Source organism: Bombina bombina, chromosome 8 (genome assembly GCF_027579735.1).
Source record: "Bombina bombina isolate aBomBom1 chromosome 8, aBomBom1.pri, whole genome shotgun sequence".
NCBI lineage: Eukaryota > Metazoa > Chordata > Amphibia > Anura > Bombinatoridae > Bombina > Bombina bombina.
The window spans coordinates 264,572,579-264,593,026 of NC_069506.1; the positions used below are offsets into that span (position 1 = coordinate 264,572,579).

The 20,448-nt window shown below is 44.7% G+C and overlaps 1 protein-coding gene across 1 annotated transcript in view; it reads left to right on the forward strand.

Moving 5' to 3' along the window:
- The window catches only part of VSIG10L2 (V-set and immunoglobulin domain containing 10 like 2), a 143,084-nt gene that overhangs the window by 15,923 nt on the left and 106,713 nt on the right, over window positions 1-20,448 (forward strand). The window contains exon 3 of the mRNA XM_053691133.1: window positions 4,597-4,872. Coding sequence (XP_053547108.1) covers window positions 4,597-4,872 — 276 coding nt within the window. The remainder of the gene's footprint in view (window positions 1-4,596; window positions 4,873-20,448) is intronic.

Genomic DNA, 20,448 nt, shown 5'->3' on the forward strand with positions numbered 1-20,448 from the left:
CTCTGGATTCCCCCAGAGGCACTGCATGCACCCCACCATCCCTGCTACAATCAACCAAATCCATTATATCTGGTCTGGCTCTGCATGATGTGTGGAGGACTATATATCTACTAGACCGAGACTACATCTACTACTCTTCCCCCCACAAAAGCTACTCTAGGATTGATTACATCTTCACAGATTCCTCTGGACTCACGATCACCAATAACTGTGACATTGGCACAATAACTTGGTCTGATCATGCACCTGTAACCTGCTCTATACTTTGGCCAGATATCCCAATCACCACTAAAATATGGAGACTGGACAACACACTATTAAACAACACATTAATTGCTACAAAAATACAGAAAACACTAATAGAATACTTTGAACTCAATACAACGCCCCACTCAACAGTCATGAACATATGGGAACATATGGGAAAACACTCTAATCTACTAGCTAGGGTGGGCACCCTTGAAAAGACGCATAAAGAAAATCCCTCTGACGCTAACATAAAGAACTCACTAATCGAAGCTAAGCTAGAACTTAAACAACACCTAACGGAATCATATCAATGCAAGGTCTTGCAATTAAAACAATATTATTATGAAGAAAGCAATAAACCCGGTAAGGTGTTGGCAAGAACTCTTAGACGCAAGCAACTCAGCGCATACATACACTCCATTAAAGCAAAAGAAGGCCACCAATTAAAAAGCAGCAAACACATAGCAGAAGCATTCTGTGTATACTATAATGCACTATACAATATTAACACAGACCAAAATACACAAGCACAGCAAGAAACAGAAACAGATAAAAAAAAGCATTCATAGATAAATACTTATATGGTTTAGATTTGCCGACCTTGGACAGAGAGACAACAGACTTCCTAGACTCCCCGATAACTAAGGATGAATTACATCAAGCAATTAAAGATATTCCATCAGGGAAAAGCCCAGGCCCAGATGGATTTACCCCCAGTTATTATAAAAAATATAAAGAAGAACTTACCATACAGATGTTAAAACTATTTAACAGCCTAAGAGAAAACCCATTGCTATCAAATAATCTGCTAGAAGCCCATATCACGGTAATACCCAAACCCGGTAAGCCGGCTAACACTCCAGAAAATTTCAGGCCCATTTCTCTACTAAACTCAGATATGAAAATATTTGCAAAACTCCTTGCCAACCGATTAAATAAATACCTCCCCAGTTTAATCTCGACAGATCAGGTGGGCTTTGTCCCTGGCAGGGAAGCTAGGGACAACACCAAAAAATACTTCAATTAATATCTTATACCAAAGCAGAGGGAGTCCCGATGGCCTTGTTGTTGACCGACACAGAGAAGGCCTTTGATAGGGAAGATTGGTTATTCCTGCGTCAGACGATGGAAACCATGGGCTTTACTGAACCTTTCTTAAACATGATCTTCACGCTATACTCAGCCCCTAATGCAAGAGTAAGGGTAAATGGAATGCTTTATGAATCCTTCATGATAAGTAATGGCACTAGGCAGGGTTGTCCACTATCCCCGTTGCTATTCACCCTAGCTATAGAAGTGCTTGCCCAAAAAGTCAGGAACAATTGTAAAATAAAAGGAATTAGATTAGGAGACACTGAATACAAACAAGCACTCTATACCGATGATGTCCTCTATACTATAACAAAAGTTGAAACATCACTCCCCGAACTACTAAACGAATTGGAAACATATATATATATATATATATAGTAAAGCATCTAACTTTCTCCTCAATCTTATTAAGTCAGAATTCTTAAGCATTAGCTCCCAACCACACCTAGTCCAATGACTGCGCTCTCAGTTTTAAATAGTAATAACCAATAAAAGCTTAAATATCTAGTGATACACCTCACATCAGCACATCAAGACTTATATCAACACAATTACTTAGTGCTTAAAAAATGATATAACTAGAGATTTATCATCATGGAAGAACAAACCACTATCATGGCTAGGCTGCATTGGAGTTATTAAAATGAATGTCCTCCCCCGTATACTGTACCTTCAACAAACAGTCCCAATACCACTCCCAACAGGATACTTGTCACAAATACAAAAAACGATTTAACAATTCATATGGGCAAACATAAAGCCCAGAATCCCAAAAAAAATGATGTACCTCCCAAGAGATAGGGGAGGGTAGGGGGTCCCCGAGATAGCAGCATACAGAAGAGCCATACTGCTTCAACATATTGTTGAATGGTCACACAATAGCAATGACAGAGCCTGGATACACCTGGACAGACAAATTTTGAAAATTAATAACGTGGGAACACTAGCATGGATAAATTCCCAGAAAAGAACTAAAGTAATAAACAGATACCCTCTGACCACTGAAGTCCTGACTGAGTGGGATAAAACACTAGCGACGAGCACACACATATCGACGAAATACTCACCACTGCTTCCCATCAAACATATTTCCCATCATAAAAACAAAAGAGAACTAGGACGAGACTTAACTACATTTGAGTGCATAATGGACACCCCCCCTCAGCACCTGATATCCACAATATACAAGATTACACTAATCTCAGAAACTTCTACACTTCCACCTTACACACACGCTTGGAGCAGATAATTGAATATAGACAATGACCATAACGCATGGTTAAACACATTTAAGCTAACAAAGAGATCCTCTGTCTCAGCAAGCAACCAGGAAACACATCTTAAATTACTCAGCAGATAGTACCTGACCCTGGGCAGGCTTCGTAAATTATTCCCTACTCTGAATATGGCTTGCTGGAGGGGTTGCGGGGGAGAAGGTACCCTTCTCCACGTCTGGTGGTCCTGCCCAAAACTAAGAAACATCTGGATAGAAATTCTGGAACTATGGAAGGGATACTGAAAATAGATATGCCAAACACACCAGAAATCATGCTCTTCCACTCATTACCTAAGATAAAAGATGAATCCACATTAGCTTTGCTACTGATCATGCTCACAGGAGCTAAAAAATGAATACCTAAAAAATGGAAATCGCAAAAAATACCAACTATAGCAGAGTGGCACACACAGGTGGAGGACCTACTGGCATTGGAGAGGTATCAATACTTGAAAACTCAAAAACTGGAGACACATGAAACTATACTATCAATTTGGAATAACACACTTTAATCCAAAACACAAACATTTTCAGGGATCATGGGTTGGAGTCAGAACCTTGTTCTGATCTCCCCCTCTCATTTCCCAGGACTTCCTTCCCCCCCCCTTTATTCTTCCCCTTCCCCCTTGGTAACACCCTTGGTAACACCTCTATAGTAACCCCTCCCCCCTTTTTTTTTCTTTTTTCTTCTTCCCCACTAACCACTTTCACTTTTTTTTATCAAGTTCACCCTAATAAAATAAAATATCTTATTAAGCAGATTTAATAAGAAAAAATAAAACCACAAGCTCAAGAACAGGAACACAAGATTCACATGGTAATGAATCTGGACTTGATATCTATTATTACCATATTTCCAGGGGACTTGGAGTTCCCGATATAAGAGATCAATGCAATTATATGTCATGGTATGACAACATCTTGAAACATAATTGATGAGTATTGAAAAACATAAATGTTATGCATGATTGTAAGTGCCACTCATTCACTGCACTATACTTATAACTTGTCACTTTGAAAACTTTCTTTTTGAATAAAGCTTGTTTGAAAAAAAAAAAACTTACTTAGAAGCTCTCAGTTTAGCTTTGTTGAAAAGCCCACTGCAAGTGGGAAATAAGACACTCCACCCTCCCCCTTCTTTTGCATATGAAAAGACCTTTAACACAAACAGGAGCAAGCTGGAGTCCCTCCTCCCTCTGCACATGCACAGGAGGTTGCCTGGCCATAATGCCATGATCCATATCCATCCATCCAGACTGACAGTACTCACTACTAGTCAAGTGAACTGCGTTACACTGCACAGGAAGCGCCTTCTTTCCCGCTCAGCAGGAAATGACAGTTTTAAATCAGAGCGTTGCCGCAGGTTACCATGACAACGCTCTGATTTAAAACTGTCAGGAGACAAAGGCAGATGAAGGAGGGGTGGGGGAGTGCAAGGGGGGCACAATAAATACGGGGGGGATGTAAAAAAAAAAAGGTAAAAAAAATGTGTTCTAATGATGCTGGGGGCCCCCTGATGGGGGACCTCCCGGGGGCCCCGGTCACGACCACGACTGCTGCATTACCGGTAGTTACCCCCCGAGTAGGTATCTGTCGGTATTCTCCTAAAACTTTGGGGCTTGGTTAGAGGTCTGAAAATCAGAGCAATGCTATTTAAAAATAAGCAAAACTATACATTTTTAAAAAAACTAAAAACTTTATGGGCTATACAAATAGATCATCTACAAAACATTTATGCAAAGAATAAATGAGTGTATAATGTCCCTTTAAGGAGAACATAAGAATAATGGTAATGTTTTGGATAGTTTTAAAGCCCAGACTATACAAGGCTTGCATCTGCCGGGAAACATTAGGTTCTGTTTGGTATTTGATTTATAAAACAATTCATCGAGTGTAACCAGATTATATATCTGTGTTGATATATATGAGCTGAAAGTACTCAGCCTCTACTAAACTCACCTGTTCTTCTTTTCTTACAGTTCCGGTTCTGAAGCCGAATCTACAAATTAACGACTCAGTCCCAGTGGAAGGGTCACCAGTATTGCTGACCTGTACAGTTAGAGATGGCACAGGTCCTATTGAATATGTCTGGAACAGACACACAGTTAAAGAGGGTACATTCCCTGTCACAGAGGCTACTGGAAACCTGGCTATCCTGACAGCAGTTAACCGATCACACATTGGCTGGTACACCTGCACTGTCATAAATGAGGTCAATGAAGAGACTAGTGACAGAGTTTACTTGGATGTCATATGTAAGTTAATCTTTTAAATGCTTCATTCTTCTGGACCTGAAGATAATTTGCTTGTTAAAAAAAAAAAAAAGAATGACTAGATATTACTTTTTTATTATTTCACCATATCAGTTTAATGTTGAATATGAATATGAACATATTATTACAATTACTTGAAAAAAGAGCCATTTAATATAATTTAAAAATGGCACTCCTTTATCATTATATTCTAGCAACAGTATACTATTTTTTTTTGTAATAGTTTTCGAAAGATTATTGCTGATTCTACAAGTTCTATGATTGGATTTAAATATAGGGCCATTGAGTACCAATGCATTTACCAGGTTCACAACCAAATAAGCCTGTAGTCCTTTGTGCTATGTAGGTTTCTCAAAGTTATGTTTGTTACTTGGCTGTATCTTGTGGGCAAAACTTAACATTTTTAGTTATTGGTGCAGTAGTTAAGGTAGTCAAAGCCAAATGTCCCTAAATACATGTACTTGATGTTCCATTTTGCTTCCTTTGGTTTGGAGATTCAGTTCATCTGCCATCTTTCATGACCTTCTGTTACCACTTTAGATACATCACCTGCCTTGGCTTCCAATCAGCTTACTACTTTTAAACACTTGGTCAGCCTTGTATCTATCATCTGTGAGAAGTGGCTCTTAACCATTCTTTTATCAGCCTTTACCAGAGCACCAGTTCTACAGTTCTTCTTTTGCAGTTACAACCCTGCTCAGAAATCACTTGTTAGCTCTTGACTTTTATGTACAGTTCATGTTCTACCGTTAGTCCATTCTTAGCATTCTATTGCCGCACAAGTTAGGTCTTTGGCCCTTCAGTTCATGCTCTATAGTTAGTTAGTCCTTGCTTAGCATTCTCTTGCTACACAAGTCAGGACTCCGGCCTTACAGCTCATAATCTACAGTTAGTCCTTGCTTAGCATTCTCTTGCTACACAAGTCAGGACTCCGGCCTTACAGCTCATGATCTACAGCTAGTCATTGCTTAGCATTCTCTTGCTATACAATTTAGGGCTCTGGCCCTACGGCACATGATCTACAGTTAGTCATTGCTTAGCATTCTCTTGCTACACAAGTTAGGTATTTGGCCTTTCAGTTCATGCTCTATAGTTAGTCCTTGCTTAGCATTCTCTTGCTACAAAAGTCAGGACTTCGGCCTTACAGCTCATGATCTACAGTTAGTCCTTGCTTAACATTCTCTTGCTATATAATTCAGGGCTCTGGCCCTACAGCACATGATCTACAGTTAGTCCTTGCTTAGCATTCTCTTGCTATATAATTCAGGGCTCTGGCCCTACAGCACATGATCTACAGTTAGTCCTTGCTTAGCATTCTCTTGCTTTACAATTCAGGGCTCCGGCCCTACAGCACATGATCTACAGTTAGTCCTTGCTTAGCATTCTCTTGCTTTACAATTCAGGGCTCTGGCCCTAGAGCATATGATTTACAGTTAGTCCTTGCTTAGCATTCTCTTGCTATATAATTCAAGACTCCGTCCCTACAGTTCATGTTCTACAGTTAGTCCTTGCTTAGCATTCTCTTGCTATACAATTCAGGGCTCTGTTCCTACAGTTCATGTTCTACAGCTAGTCCTTGCTTAGCATTCTCTTGCTACACAATTCAAGGCTCTGTTCCTACAGTTCATGTTCTACAGTTAGTCCTTGCTTAGCATTCTCTTGCTACACAAGTCAGGGCTCTGGCCATACAGTTCATGTTCTACAGCTAGTCTTTGCTTAGCATTCTCTTGCTACACAAGTCAGGGCTCTGCTATACAATTCAGGGCTCTGGTCATACAGCTCATGTTTTACAGCTAGTCCTTGCTTAGCATTCTCTTGCTATACAATTCAGGGCTCTGGCCCTACGGCACATGATCTACAGTTAGTCATTGCTTAGCATTCTCTTGCTACACAAGTTAGGTATTTGGCCCTTCAGTTCATGCTCTATAGTTAGTCCTTGCTTAGCATTCTCGTGCTACACAAGTCAGGACTTCGGCCTTACAGCTCATGATCTACAGTTAGTCCTTGCTTAACATTCTCTTGCTATATAATTCAGGGATCTGTTCCTACAGTTCATGATCTACAGTTAGTCCTTGCTTAGCATTCTCTTGCTATATAATTCAGGGCTCTGGCCCTACAACACATGATCTACAGTTAGTCCTTGCTTAGCATTCTCTTGCTATACAATTCAGGGCTCTGGCCCTACAGCACATGATCTACAGTTAGTCCTTGCTTAGCATTCTCTTGCTTTACAATTCAGGGCTCTGGCCCTACAGCATATGATTTACAGTTAGTCCTTGCTTAGCATTCTCTTGCTATATAATTCAAGACTCCGTCCCTAAAGTTCATGTTCTACAGTTAGTCCTTGCTTAGCATTCTCTTGCTATACAATTCAGGGCTCTGTTCCTACAGTTCATGTTCTATAGCTAGTCCTTGCTTAGCATTCTCTTGCTACACAATTCAAGGCTCTGTTCCTACAGTTCATGTTCTACAGTTAGTCCTTGCTTAGCATTCTCTTGCTACACAAGTCAGGGCTCTGGCCATACAGTTCATGTTCTACAGCTAGTCTTTGCTTAGCATTCTCTTGCTACACAAGTCAGGGCTCTGTTCCTACAGTTCATGTTCTACAGTTAGTCCTTGCTTAGCATTCTCTTGCTATATAATTCAAGACTCTGTCCCTACAGTTCATGTTCTACAGTTAGTCCTTGCTTAGCATTCTCTTGCTACACAAGTCAGGGCTCTGGCCATACAGTTCATGTTCGACAGCTAGTCTTTGCTTAGCATTCTCTTGCTACACAAGTCAGGGCTCTGGCCATACAGTTCATGTTCTAAAGTTAGTCCTTGCTTAGCATTCTCTTGCTACACAATTCAGGGCTCTGGCCCTACAGTTCATGTTCTACAGTTAGTCCTTGCTTAGCATTCTCTTGCTACACAAGTTAGGGCTCGAGGCCTACAGTTCATGTTCTATAGTTAGTTAGTCATTCCTTAGCATTCTCTTGCTACATTAAACAGGGCTCCAAACCTACAGTTCTGTTCTGCAGTTAACCATTTCTGAGCATTCTTGCTGAGCAGCAGGATGAGTAGACAGTCGATAATCAGCACAATGAGTAGGTAGGTAATAAGCAGCAGGATGAGTAGGCAGATAATAAGCAGCAAGATGAGTAGGCAGGCGATAAGCAGCAGGATGAGTAGGTAGGTAATAAGCAGCAGGATTAGTAGGCAGGTGATAATCATCAGGATGAGTAGGCAGGTAATAAGCAGCAGGATAAGTAGACAGGTGATAATCAGCAGGATGAGTAGGCAGGTAATAAGCAGCAGGATGAGAAGGCAGGCGAGAAGCAGCAGGATGAGTAGGTAGGTAATAAGCAGCAGGATGAGTAGGTAGGTAATAAGCAGCAGGATGAGTAGGCAGGTTATAAGCAGCAGGACGAGTAGGTAGGTTATAAGCAGCAGGATGAGTAGGCAGGTAATAAGCAGCAAGAGGAGTAGGCAGGCGATAAGCAGCAGGGTGAGTAGGTAGGTAATAAGCAGCAGGATGAGTAGGCAGGCGATAAGCAGCAGGATGAGTAGGTAGGCGAGAAGCAGCAGGATAAGTAGGTAGGTAATAAGCAGCAGGATGAGTAGGCAGGTTCTAAGCAACAGGATGAGTAGGTAGGTAATAAGCAGCAGGATGAGTAGGCAGGTAATAAGCAGCTGGATGAGTAGGCAGTTGATAAGCAACAGGATGAGTAGGTAGGTTATAAGCAGCAGGATGAGTAGGCAGGTGCTAAGCAACAGGATGAGTAGGTAGGTGATAAGCAGCAGGATGAGTAGGCAGGTTCTAAGCAACAGGATGAGTAGGTAGGTAATAAGCAGGATGAGTAGGCAGGCGATAAGCAGCAGGATGAGTAGGCAGGTAATAAGCAGCAGGATGAGTAGGCAGATGATAAGCAACAGGATGAGTACCCAGGTGATAAGCAACAGAATGAGTAGGTAGGTAATAAGCAGCAGGATGAGTAGGCAGGTGAGTAGGCAGGCGAAAAGCAGCAGGATGAGTAGGTAGGTAATAAGCAGCAGGATGAGTAGGCAGGTTCTAAGCAACAGGATGAGTAGGTAGGTAATAAGCAGCAGGAAGAGTAGGCAGGTAATAAGCAGCAGGATGAGTAGGCAGGTTCTAAGCAACAGGATGAGTAGGTAGGTGATAAGCAGCAGAATAAGTAGGCAGGTTCTAAGCAACAGGATGAGTAGGTAGGTGATAAGCAGCAGGATGAGTAGGCAGGTAATAAGCAGCAAGAGGAGTAGGCAGGCGATAAGCAGCAGGGTGAGTAGGTAGGTAATAAGCAGCAGGATGAGTAGGCAGGCGATAAGCAGCAGGATGAGTAGGTAGGCGAGAAGCAGCAGGATGAGTAGGTAGGTAATAAGCAGCAGGAGGAGTATGCAGGTTCTAAGCAACAGGATGAGTAGGTAGGTAATAAGCAGCAGGATGAGTAGGCAGGTAATAAGCAGCTGGATGAGTAGGCAGGTGATAAGCAACAGGATGAGTAGGTAGGTAAAAAGCAGCAGGATGAGTAGGCAGGTGCTAAGCAACAGGATGAGTAGGTAGGTGATAAGCAGCAGGATGAGTAGGCAGGTTCTAAGCAACAGGATGAGTAGGTAGGTAATAAGCAGCAGGATGAGTAGGCAGGTGATAAGCAGCAGGATGAGTTAGGCAGGTAATAAGCAGCAGGATGAGTAGGCAGATGATAAGCAACAGGATGAGTTGCCAGATGATAAGCAACAGGATGAGTAGGTAGGTAATAAGCAGCAGGATGAGTAGGCAGGTGAGTAGGCAGACGAGAAGCAGCAGGATGAGTAGGTAGGTAATAAGCAGCAGGATGAGTAGGCAGGTTCTAAGCAACAGGATAAGTAGGTAGGTAATAAGCAGCAGGATGAGTAGGTAGGTAATAAGCAGCAGGATGAGTAGGCAGGTAGGATGAGTAGGTAGGTAATAAGCAGCAGGATGAGTAGGCAGGTGATAAGCAACAGGATGAGTAGGTAGGTAATAAGCAGCAGGATGAGTAGGCAGGCGATAAGCAGCAGGATGTGTTGGTAGGTAATAAGCAGCAGGATGAGTAGGCAGGTAATAAGCAGCAGGATGAGTAGGCAGGTTCTAAGCAACAGGATGAGTAGGTAGGTGATAAGCAGCAGAATAAGTAGGCAGGTTCTAAGCAACAGGATGAGTAGGTAGGTGATAAGCAGCAGGATGAGTAGGCAGGTTCTAAGCAACAGGATGAGTAAGTAGGTAATAAGCAGCAGGATGAGTAGGCAGGCGATAAGCACCAGGATTAGTAGGCAGGTAATAAGCAGCAGGATGAGTAGGCAGGCGATAAGCAACAGGATGAGTAGGCAGGTGATAAGCAACAGGATGAGTAGGCAGGTGATAAGCAACAGGATGAGTAGGTAGGTAATAAGCAGCAGCATGAATAGGCAGGTGATAAGCAGCAGGATGAGTAGGTAGGTAATAAGCAGCAGGATGAGTAGGCAGGTGATAAGCAACAGGATGAGTAGGTAGGTAATAAGCAGCAGGATGAGTAGGCAGGCGATAAGCAGCAGGATGTGTTGGTAGGTAATAAGCAGCAGGATGAGTAGGCAGGTTCTAAGCAACAGGATGAGTAGGTAGGTAATAAGCAGCAGGATGAGTAGGCAGGCGATAAGCAGCAGGATGAGTTAGGCAGGTAATAAGCAGCAGGATGAGTAGGCAGATGATAAGCAACAGGATGAGTTGCCAGATGATAAGCAACAGGATGAGTAGGTAGGTAATAAGCAGCAGGATGAGTAGGCAGGTGAGTAGGCAGACGAGAAACAGCAGGATGAGTAGGTAGGTAATAAGCAGCAGGATGAGTAGGCAGGTTCTAAGCAACAGGATAAGTAGGTAGGTAATAAGCAGCAGGATGAGTAGGTAGGTAATAAGCAGCAGGATGAGTAGGCAGGTGAGTAGGCAGGCGAGTAGCAGCAGGATGAGTAGGTAGGTAATAAGCGGCAGGATGAGTAGGCAGGTTCTAAGCAACAGGATGAGTAGGTAGGTAATAAGCAGCAGGATGAGTAGGTAGGTAATAAGCAGCAGGATGAGTAGGCAGGTTCTAAGCAACAGGATGAGTAGGTAGGTGATAAGCAGCAGAATAAGTAGGCAGGTTCTAAGCAACAGGATGAGTAGGTAGGTAATAAGCAGCAGCATGAGTAGGCAGGTGATAAGCAGCAGGATGCGTAGGTAGGTAATAAGCAGCAGGATGAGTAGGCAGGTGATAAGCAACAGGATGAGTAGGTAGGTAATAAGCAGCAGGATGAGTAGGCAGGTGATAAGCAGCAGGATGAGTTGGTAGGTAATAAGCAGCAGGATGAGTAGGCAGGTAATAAGCAGCAGGATGAGTAGGCAGGTTCTAAGCAACAGGATGAGTAGGTAGGTGATAAGCAGCAGAATAAGTAGGCAGGTTCTAAGCAACAGGATGAGTAGGTAGGTGATAAGCAGCAGGATGAGTAGGCAGGTTCTAAGCAACAGGATGAGTAGGTAGGTAATAAGCAGCAGGATGAGTAGGCAGGCGATAAGCACCAGGATTAGTAGGCAGGTAATAAGCAGCAGGATGAGTAGGCAGGCGATAAGCAACAGGATGAGTAGGCAGGTGATAAGCAACAGGATGAGTAGGCAGGTGATAAGCAACAGGATGAGTAGGTAGGTAATAAGCAGCAGCATGAATAGGCAGGTGATAAGCAGCAGGATGAGTAGGCAGGTGATAAGCAGCAGGATGAGTTAGGCAGGTAATAAGCAACAGGATGAGTAGGTAGGTAATAAGCAGCAGCATGAGTAGGTAGGTAATAAGCAGCAGGATGAGTAGGTAGGTAATAAGCAGCAGGATGAGTAGGCAGGTGAGTAGGCAGACGAGAAGCAGCAGGATGAGTAGGTAGGTAATAAGCAGCAGGATGAGTAGGCAGGTTCTAAGCAACAGGATAAGTAGGTAGGTAATAAGCAGCAGGATGAGTAGGTAGGTAATAAGCAGCAGGATGAGTAGGCAGGTAGGATGAGTAGGTAGGTAATAAGCAGCAGGATGAGTAGGCAGGTGATAAGCAACAGGATGAGTAGGTAGGTAATAAGCAGCAGGATGAGTAGGCAGGCGATAAGCAGCAGGATGTGTTGGTAGGTAATAAGCAGCAGGATGAGTAGGCAGGTAATAAGCAGCAGGATGAGTAGGCAGGTTCTAAGCAACAGGATGAGTAGGTAGGTGATAAGCAGCAGAATAAGTAGGCAGGTTCTAAGCAACAGGATGAGTAGGTAGGTGATAAGCAGCAGGATGAGTAGGCAGGTTCTAAGCAACAGGATGAGTAGGTAGGTAATAAGCAGCAGGATGAGTAGGCAGGCGATAAGCACCAGGATTAGTAGGCAGGTAATAAGCAGCAGGATGAGTAGGCAGGCGATAAGCAACAGGATGAGTAGGCAGGTGATAAGCAACAGGATGAGTAGGCAGGTGATAAGCAACAGGATGAGTAGGTAGGTAATAAGCAGCAGCATGAATAGGCAGGTGATAAGCAGCAGGATGAGTAGGTAGGTAATAAGCAGCAGGATGAGTAGGCAGGTGATAAGCAACAGGATGAGTAGGTAGGTAATAAGCAGCAGGATGAGTAGGCAGGCGATAAGCAGCAGGATGTGTTGGTAGGTAATAAGCAGCAGGATGAGTAGGCAGGTTCTAAGCAACAGGATGAGTAGGTAGGTAATAAGCAGCAGGATGAGTAGGCAGGTGATAAGCAGCAGGATGAGTTAGGCAGGTAATAAGCAGCAGGATGAGTAGGCAGATGATAAGCAACAGGATGAGTTGCCAGATGATAAGCAACAGGATGAGTAGGTAGGTAATAAGCAGCAGGATGAGTAGGCAGGTGAGTAGGCAGACGAGAAACAGCAGGATGAGTAGGTAGGTAATAAGCAGCAGGATGAGTAGGCAGGTTCTAAGCAACAGGATGAGTAGGTAGGTAATAAGCAGCAGGATGAGTAGGTAGGTAATAAGCAGCAGGATGAGTAGGCAGGTGAGTAGGCAGGCGAGTAGCAGCAGGATGAGTAGGTAGGTAATAAGCAGCAGGATGAGTAGGCAGGTTCTAAGCAACAGGATGAGTAGGTAGGTAATAAGCAGCAGGATGAGTAGGTAGGTAATAAGCAGCAGGATGAGTAGGCAGGTTCTAAGCAACAGGATGAGTATGTAGGTGATAAGCAGCAGAATAAGTAGGCAGGTTCTAAGCAACAGGATGAGTAGGTAGGTAATAAGCAGCAGCATGAGTAGGCAGGTGATAAGCAGCAGGATGAGTAGGTAGGTAATAAGCAGCAGGATGAGTAGGCAGGTGATAAGCAACAGGATGAGTAGGTAGGTAATAAGCAGCAGGATGAGTAGGCAGGCGATAAGCAGCAGGATGTGTTGGTAGGTAATAAGCAGCAGGATGAGTAGGCAGGTAATAAGCAGCAGGATGAGTAGGCAGGTTCTAAGCAACAGGATGAGTAGGTAGGTGATAAGCAGCAGAATAAGTAGGCAGGTTCTAAGCAACAGGATGAGTAGGTAGGTGATAAGCAGCAGGATGTGTAGGCAGGTTCTAAGCAACAGGATGAGTAAGTAGGTAATAAGCAGCAGGATGAGTAGGCAGGCGATAAGCACCAGGATTAGTAGGCAGGTAATAAGCAGCAGGATGAGTAGGCAGGCGATAAGCAACAGGATGAGTAGGCAGGTGATAAGCAACAGGATGAGTAGGCAGGTGATAAGCAACAGGATGAGTAGGTAGGTAATAAGCAGCAGCATGAGTAGGCAGGTGATAAGCAGCAGGATGAGTAGGTAGGTAATAAGCAGCAGGATGAGTAGGCAGGTGATAAGCAACAGGATGAGTAGGTAGGTAATAAGCAGCAGGATGAGTAGGCAGGCGATAAGCAGCAGGATGTGTTGGTAGGTAATAAGCAGCAGGATGAGTAGGCAGGAGATAAGCAGCAGGATGAGTAGACAGGAGGTAAGCAGCAGGATGAGTAGGCAGGTTCTAAGCAACAGGATGAGTAGGTAAGTAATAAGCAGCAGGATGAGTAGGCAGGTGATAAACAGCAGAATGAGTAGGTAGGTAATAAGCAACAGGATGAGTAGGCAGGCGATAAGCAGCAGGATGAGTTGGTAGGTGATAGGCAGCAGGATGAGTAGGTAGGTAATAAGCAGCAGGAAGAGTAGGCAGGCGATAAGCAGCAGGATGAGTTGGTAGGTAATAAGCAGCAGGATGAGTAGACAGGAGATAAGCAGCAGGATGAGTAGGCAGGTTCTAAGCAACAGGATGAGTAGGTAGGTAATAAGCAGCAGGATGAGTAGGCAGGTGATAAACAGCAGAATGAGTAGGTAGGTAATAAGCAACAGGATGAGTAGGCAGGCGATAAGCAGCAGGATGAGTAGGTAGGTAATAAGCAGCAGGATGAGTAGGCAGGCGATAAGCAGCAGGATGAGTAGGTAGGTAATAAGCAGCAGGATGAGTAGGCAGGCGATAAGCAGCAGGATGAGTTGGTAGGTAATAAGCAACAGGATGAGTAGGCAGGCGATAAGCAGCAGGATGAGTTGGTAGGTAATAAGCAACAGGATGAGTAGGCAGATAATAAGCAGCAGGATGAGTAGGCAGGTGATAGGCAGCAGGATGAGTAGGTAGGTAATAAGCAGCAGGATGAGTAGGCAGGCCATAAGCAGCAGGATGAGTTGGTAGGTAATAAGCAGCAGGATGAGTAGGCAGGTGATAAGCAACAGGATGAGTAGGTAGGTAATATGCAGCAGGATGAGTAGGTAGGTGATAAGCAGCAGGATTAGTTGGTAGGTAATAAGCAGCAGAATGAGGAGGCAGGTGATAAGCAACAGGATAAGTAGGTAGGTAATAAGCAGCAGGATAAGTAGGCAGGTGATAAGCAACAGGATGAGTAGGTAGGTAATAAGCAGCAGGATGAGTAGGCAGGTTTTAAGCAACAGGATGAGTATGTAGGTAATAAGCAACAGGATGAGTAGGCAGGCGATAAGCAGCAGGATGAGTAGGCAGGTAATAAGCGGCAGCATGAGTAGGCAGGCGAGAAGCAGCAGGATGAGTAGGTAGGTAATAAGCAGCAGGATGAGTAGGCAGGTTCTAAGCAACAGGATGAGTAGGTAGGTAATAAGCAGCAGCATGAGTAGGTAGGTAATAAGCAGCAGGATGAGTAGGTAGGCAATAAGCAGCAGGATGAGTAGGCAGGTGAGTAGGCAGGCGAGAAGCAGCAGGATGAGTAGGTAGGTAATAAGCAGCAGGATGAGTAGGCAGGTTCTAAGCAACAGGATGAGTAGGTAGGTAATAAGCAGCAGGATGAGTAGGTAGGTAATAAGCAGCAGGATGAGTAGGCAGGTAATAAGCAGCAGGATGAGTAGGCAGGTTCTAAGCAACAGGATGAGTAGGTAGGTGATAAGCAGCAGAATAAGTAGGCAGGTTCTATGCAACAGGATGAGTAGGTAGGTGATAAGCAGCAGGATGAGTAGGCAGGTTCTAAGCAACAGGATGAGTAGGTAGGTAATAAGCAGCAGGATGAGTAGGCAGGCGATAAGCACCAGGATTAGTAGCTAATAAGCAGCATGATGAGTAGGCAGGTGATAAGCAGCAGGATGAGTAGGTAGGTAATAAGCAGCAGGATGAGTAGGCAGGTGATAAGCAACAGGATGAGTAGGTAGGTAATAAGCAGCAGGATGAGTAGGCAGGCGATAAGCAGCAGGATGTGTTGGTAGGTAATAAGCAGCAGGATGAGTAGGCAGGAGATAAGCAGCAGGATGAGTAGACAGGAGATAAGCAGCAGGATGAGTAGGCAGGTTCTAAGCAACAGGATGAGTAGGTAAGTAATAAGCAGCAGGATGAGTAGGCAGGTGATAAACAGCTGAATGAGTAGGTAGATAATAAGCAACAGGATGAGTAGGCAGGCGATAAGCAGCAGGATGAGTTGGTAGGTGATAGGCAGCAGGATGAGTAGGTAGGTAATAAGCAGCAGGAAGAGTAGGCAGGCGATAAGCAGCAGGATGAGTTGGTAGGTAATAAGCAGCAGGATGAGTAGACAGGAGATAAGCAGCAGGATGAGTAGGCAGGCGATAAGCAGCAGGATGAGTTAGTAGGTAATAAGCAACAGGATGAGTAGGCAGGCGATAAGCAGCAGGATGAATAGGCAGGTGATAAGCAGCAGGATGAGTAGGCAGGTAATAAGCGGCAGCATGAGTAGGCAGGCGAGAAGCAGCAGGATGAGTAGGTAGGTAATAAGCAGCAGGATGAGTAGGCAGGTTCTAAGCAACAGGATGAGTAGGTAGGTAATAAGCAGCAGGATGAGTAGGTAGGTAATAAGCAGCAGGATGAGTAGGTAGGTAATAAGCAGCAGGATGAGTAGGCAGGTGAGTAGGCAGGCGAGAAGCAGCAGGATGAGTAGGTAGGTAATAAGCAGCAGGATGAGTAGGCAGGTTCTAAGCAACAGGATGAGTAGGTAGGTAATAAGCAGCAGGATGAGTAGGTAGGTAATAAGCAGCAGGATGAGTAGGCAGGTAATAAGCAGCAGGATGAGTAGGCAGGTTCTAAGCAACAGGATGAGTAGGTAGGTGATAAGCAGCAGAATAAGTAGGCAGGTTCTAAGCAACAGGATGAGTAGGTAGGTGATAAGCAGCAGGATGAGTAGGCAGGTGAGTAGGCAGACGAGAAGCAGCAGGATGAGTAGGTAGGTAATAAGCAGCAGGATGAGTAGGCAGGTTCTAAGCAACAGGATAAGTAGGTAGGTAATAAGCAGCAGGATGAGTAGGTAGGTAATAAGCAGCAGGATGAGTAGGCAGGTAGGATGAGTAGGTAGGTAATAAGCAGCAGGATGAGTAGGCAGGTGATAAGCAACAGGATGAGTAGGTAGGTAATAAGCAGCAGGATGAGTAGGCAGGCGATAAGCAGCAGGATGTGTTGGTAGGTAATAAGCAGCAGGATGAGTAGGCAGGTAATAAGCAGCAGGATGAGTAGGCAGGTTCTAAGCAACAGGATGAGTAGGTAGGTGATAAGCAGCAGAATAAGTAGGCAGGTTCTAAGCAACAGGATGAGTAGGTAGGTGATAAGCAGCAGGATGAGTAGGCAGGTTCTAAGCAACAGGATGAGTAAGTAGGTAATAAGCAGCAGGATGAGTAGGCAGGCGATAAGCACCAGGATTAGTAGGCAGGTAATAAGCAGCAGGATGAGTAGGCAGGCGATAAGCAACAGGATGAGTAGGCAGGTGATAAGCAACAGGATGAGTAGGCAGGTGATAAGCAACAGGATGAGTAGGTAGGTAATAAGCAGCAGCATGAATAGGCAGGTGATAAGCAGCAGGATGAGTAGGTAGGTAATAAGCAGCAGGATGAGTAGGCAGGTGATAAGCAACAGGATGAGTAGGTAGGTAATAAGCAGCAGGATGAGTAGGCAGGCGATAAGCAGCAGGATGTGTTGGTAGGTAATAAGCAGCAGGATGAGTAGGCAGGTTCTAAGCAACAGGATGAGTAGGTAGGTAATAAGCAGCAGGATGAGTAGGCAGGCGATAAGCAGCAGGATGAGTTAGGCAGGTAATAAGCAGCAGGATGAGTAGGCAGATGATAAGCAACAGGATGAGTTGCCAGATGATAAGCAACAGGATGAGTAGGTAGGTAATAAGCAGCAGGATGAGTAGGCAGGTGAGTAGGCAGACGAGAAGCAGCAGGATGAGTAGGTAGGTAATAAGCAGCAGGATGAGTAGGCAGGTTCTAAGCAACAGGATGAGTAGGTAGGTAATAAGCAGCAGGATGAGTAGGTAGGTAATAAGCAGCAGGATGAGTAGGCAGGTGAGTAGGCAGGCGAGTAGCAGCAGGATGAGTAGGTAGGTAATAAGCAGCAGGATGAGTAGGCAGGTTCTAAGCAACAGGATGAGTAGGTAGGTAATAAGCAGCAGGATGAGTAGGTAGGTAATAAGCAGCAGGATGAGTAGGCAGGTTCTAAGCAACAGGATGAGTAGGTAGGTGATAAGCAGCAGAATAAGTAGGCAGGTTCTAAGCAACAGGATGAGTAGGTAGGTAATAATCAGCAGCATGAGTAGGCAGGTGATAAGCAGCAGGATGCGTAGGTAGGTAATAAGCAGCAGGATGAGTAGGCAGGTGATAAGCAACAGGATGAGTAGGTAGGTAATAAGCAGCAGGATGAGTAGGCAGGCGATAAGCAGCAGGATGTGTTGGTAGGTAATAAGCAGCAGGATGAGTAGGCAGGTAATAAGCAGCAGGATGAGTAGGCAGGTTCTAAGCAACAGGATGAGTAGGTAGGTGATAAGCAGCAGAATAAGTAGGCAGGTTCTAAGCAACAGGATGAGTAGGTAGGTGATAAGCAGCAGGATGAGTAGGCAGGTTCTAAGCAACAGGATGAGTAAGTAGGTAATAAGCAGCAGGATGAGTAGGCAGGCGATAAGCACCAGGATTAGTAGGCAGGTAATAAGCAGCAGGATGAGTAGGCAGGCGATAAGCAACAGGATGAGTAGGCAGGTGATAAGCAACAGGATGAGTAGGCAGGTGATAAGCAACAGGATGAGTAGGTAGGTAATAAGCAGCAGCATGAATAGGCAGGTGATAAGCAGCAGGATGAGTAGGCAGGTGATAAGCAGCAGGATGAGTTAGGCAGGTAATAAGCAACAGGATGAGTAGGTAGGTAATAAGCAGCAGCATGAGTAGGTAGGTAATAAGCAGCAGGATGAGTAGGTAGGTAATAAGCAGCAGGATGAGTAGGCAGGTGAGTAGGCAGACGAGAAGCAGCAGGATGAGTAGGTAGGTAATAAGCAGCAGGATGAGTAGGCAGGTTCTAAGCAACAGGATGAGTAGGTAGGTAATAAGCAGCAGGATGAGTAGGTAGGTAATAAGCAGCAGGATGAGTAGGCAGGTAGGATGAGTAGGTAGGTAATAAGCAGCAGGATGAGTAGGCAGGTGATAAGCAACAGGATGAGTAGGTAGGTAATAAGCAGCAGGATGAGTAGGCAGGCGATAAGCAGCAGGATGTGTTGGTAGGTAATAAGCAGCAGGATGAGTAGGCAGGTAATAAGCAGCAGGATGAGTAGGCAGGTTCTAAGCAACAGGATGAGTAGGTAGGTGATAAGCAGCAGAATAAGTAGGCAGGTTCTAAGCAACAGGATGAGTAGGTAGGTGATAAGCAGCAGGATGAGTAGGCAGGTTCTAAGCAACAGGATGAGTAGGTAGGTAATAAGCAGCAGGATGAGTAGGCAGGCGATAAGCACCAGGATTAGTAGGTAGGTAATAAGCAGCAGGATGAGTAGGCAGGCGATAAGCAACAGGATGAGTAGGCAGGTGATAAGCAACAGGATGAGTAGGCAGGTGATAAGCAACAGGATGAGTAGGTAGGTAATAAGCAGCAGCATGAGTAGGCAGGTGATAAGCAGCAGGATGAGTAGGTAGGTAATAAGCAGCAGGATGAGTAGGCAGGTGATAAGCAACAGGATGAGTAGGTAGGTAATAAGCAGCAGGATGAGTAGGCAGGCGATAAGCAGCAGGATGTGTTGGTAGGTAATAAGCAGCAGGATGAGTAGGCAGGTTCTAAGCAACAGGATGAGTAGGTAGGTAATAAGCAGCAGGATGAGTAGGCAGGCGATAAGCAGCAGGATGAGTAGGCAGGTAATAAGCAGCAGGATGAGTAGGCAGATGATAAGCAACAGGATGAGTTGCCAGATGATAAGCAACAGGATGAGTAGGTAGGTAATAAGCAGCAGGATGAGTAGGCAGGTGAGTAGGCAGACGAGAAGCAGCAGGATGAGTAGGTAGGTAATAAGCAGCAGGATGAGTAGGCAGGTTCTAAGCAACAGGATGAGTAGGTAGGTAATAAGCAGCAGGATGAGTAGGTAGGTAATAAGCAGCAGGATGAGTAGGCAGGTGAGTAGGCAGGCGAGAAGCAGCAGGATGAGTAGGTAGGTAATAAGCAGCAGGATGAGTAGGCAGGTTCTAAGCAACAGGATGAGTAGGTAGGTAATAAGCAGCAGGATGAGTAGGTAGGTAATAAGCAGCAGGATGAGTAGGCAGGTTCTAAGCAACAGGATGAGTATGTAGGTGATAAGCAGCAGAATAAGTAGGCAGGTTCTAAGCAACAGGATGAGTAGGTAGGTAATAAGCAGCAGGATGAGTAGGCAGGTGATAAGCAGCAGGATGAGTAGGTAGGTAATAAGCAGCAGGATGAGTAGGCAGGTGATAAGCAACAGGATGAGTAGGTAGGTAATAAGCAGCAGGATGAGTAGGCAGGCGATAAGCAGCAGGATGAGTTGGTAGGTAATAAGCAGCAGGATGAGTAGGCAGGTAATAAGCAGCAGGATGAGTAGGCAGGTTCTAAGCAACAGGATGAGTAGGTAGGTGATAAGCAGCAGAATAAGTAGGCAGGTTCTAAGCAACAGGATGAGTAGGTAGGTGATAAGCAGCAGGATGTGTAGGCAGGTTCTAAGCAACAGGATGAGTAAGTAGGTAATAAGCAGCAGGATGAGTAGGCAGGCGATAAGCACCAGGATTAGTAGGCAGGTAATAAGCAGCAGGATGAGTAGGCAGGCGATAAGCAACA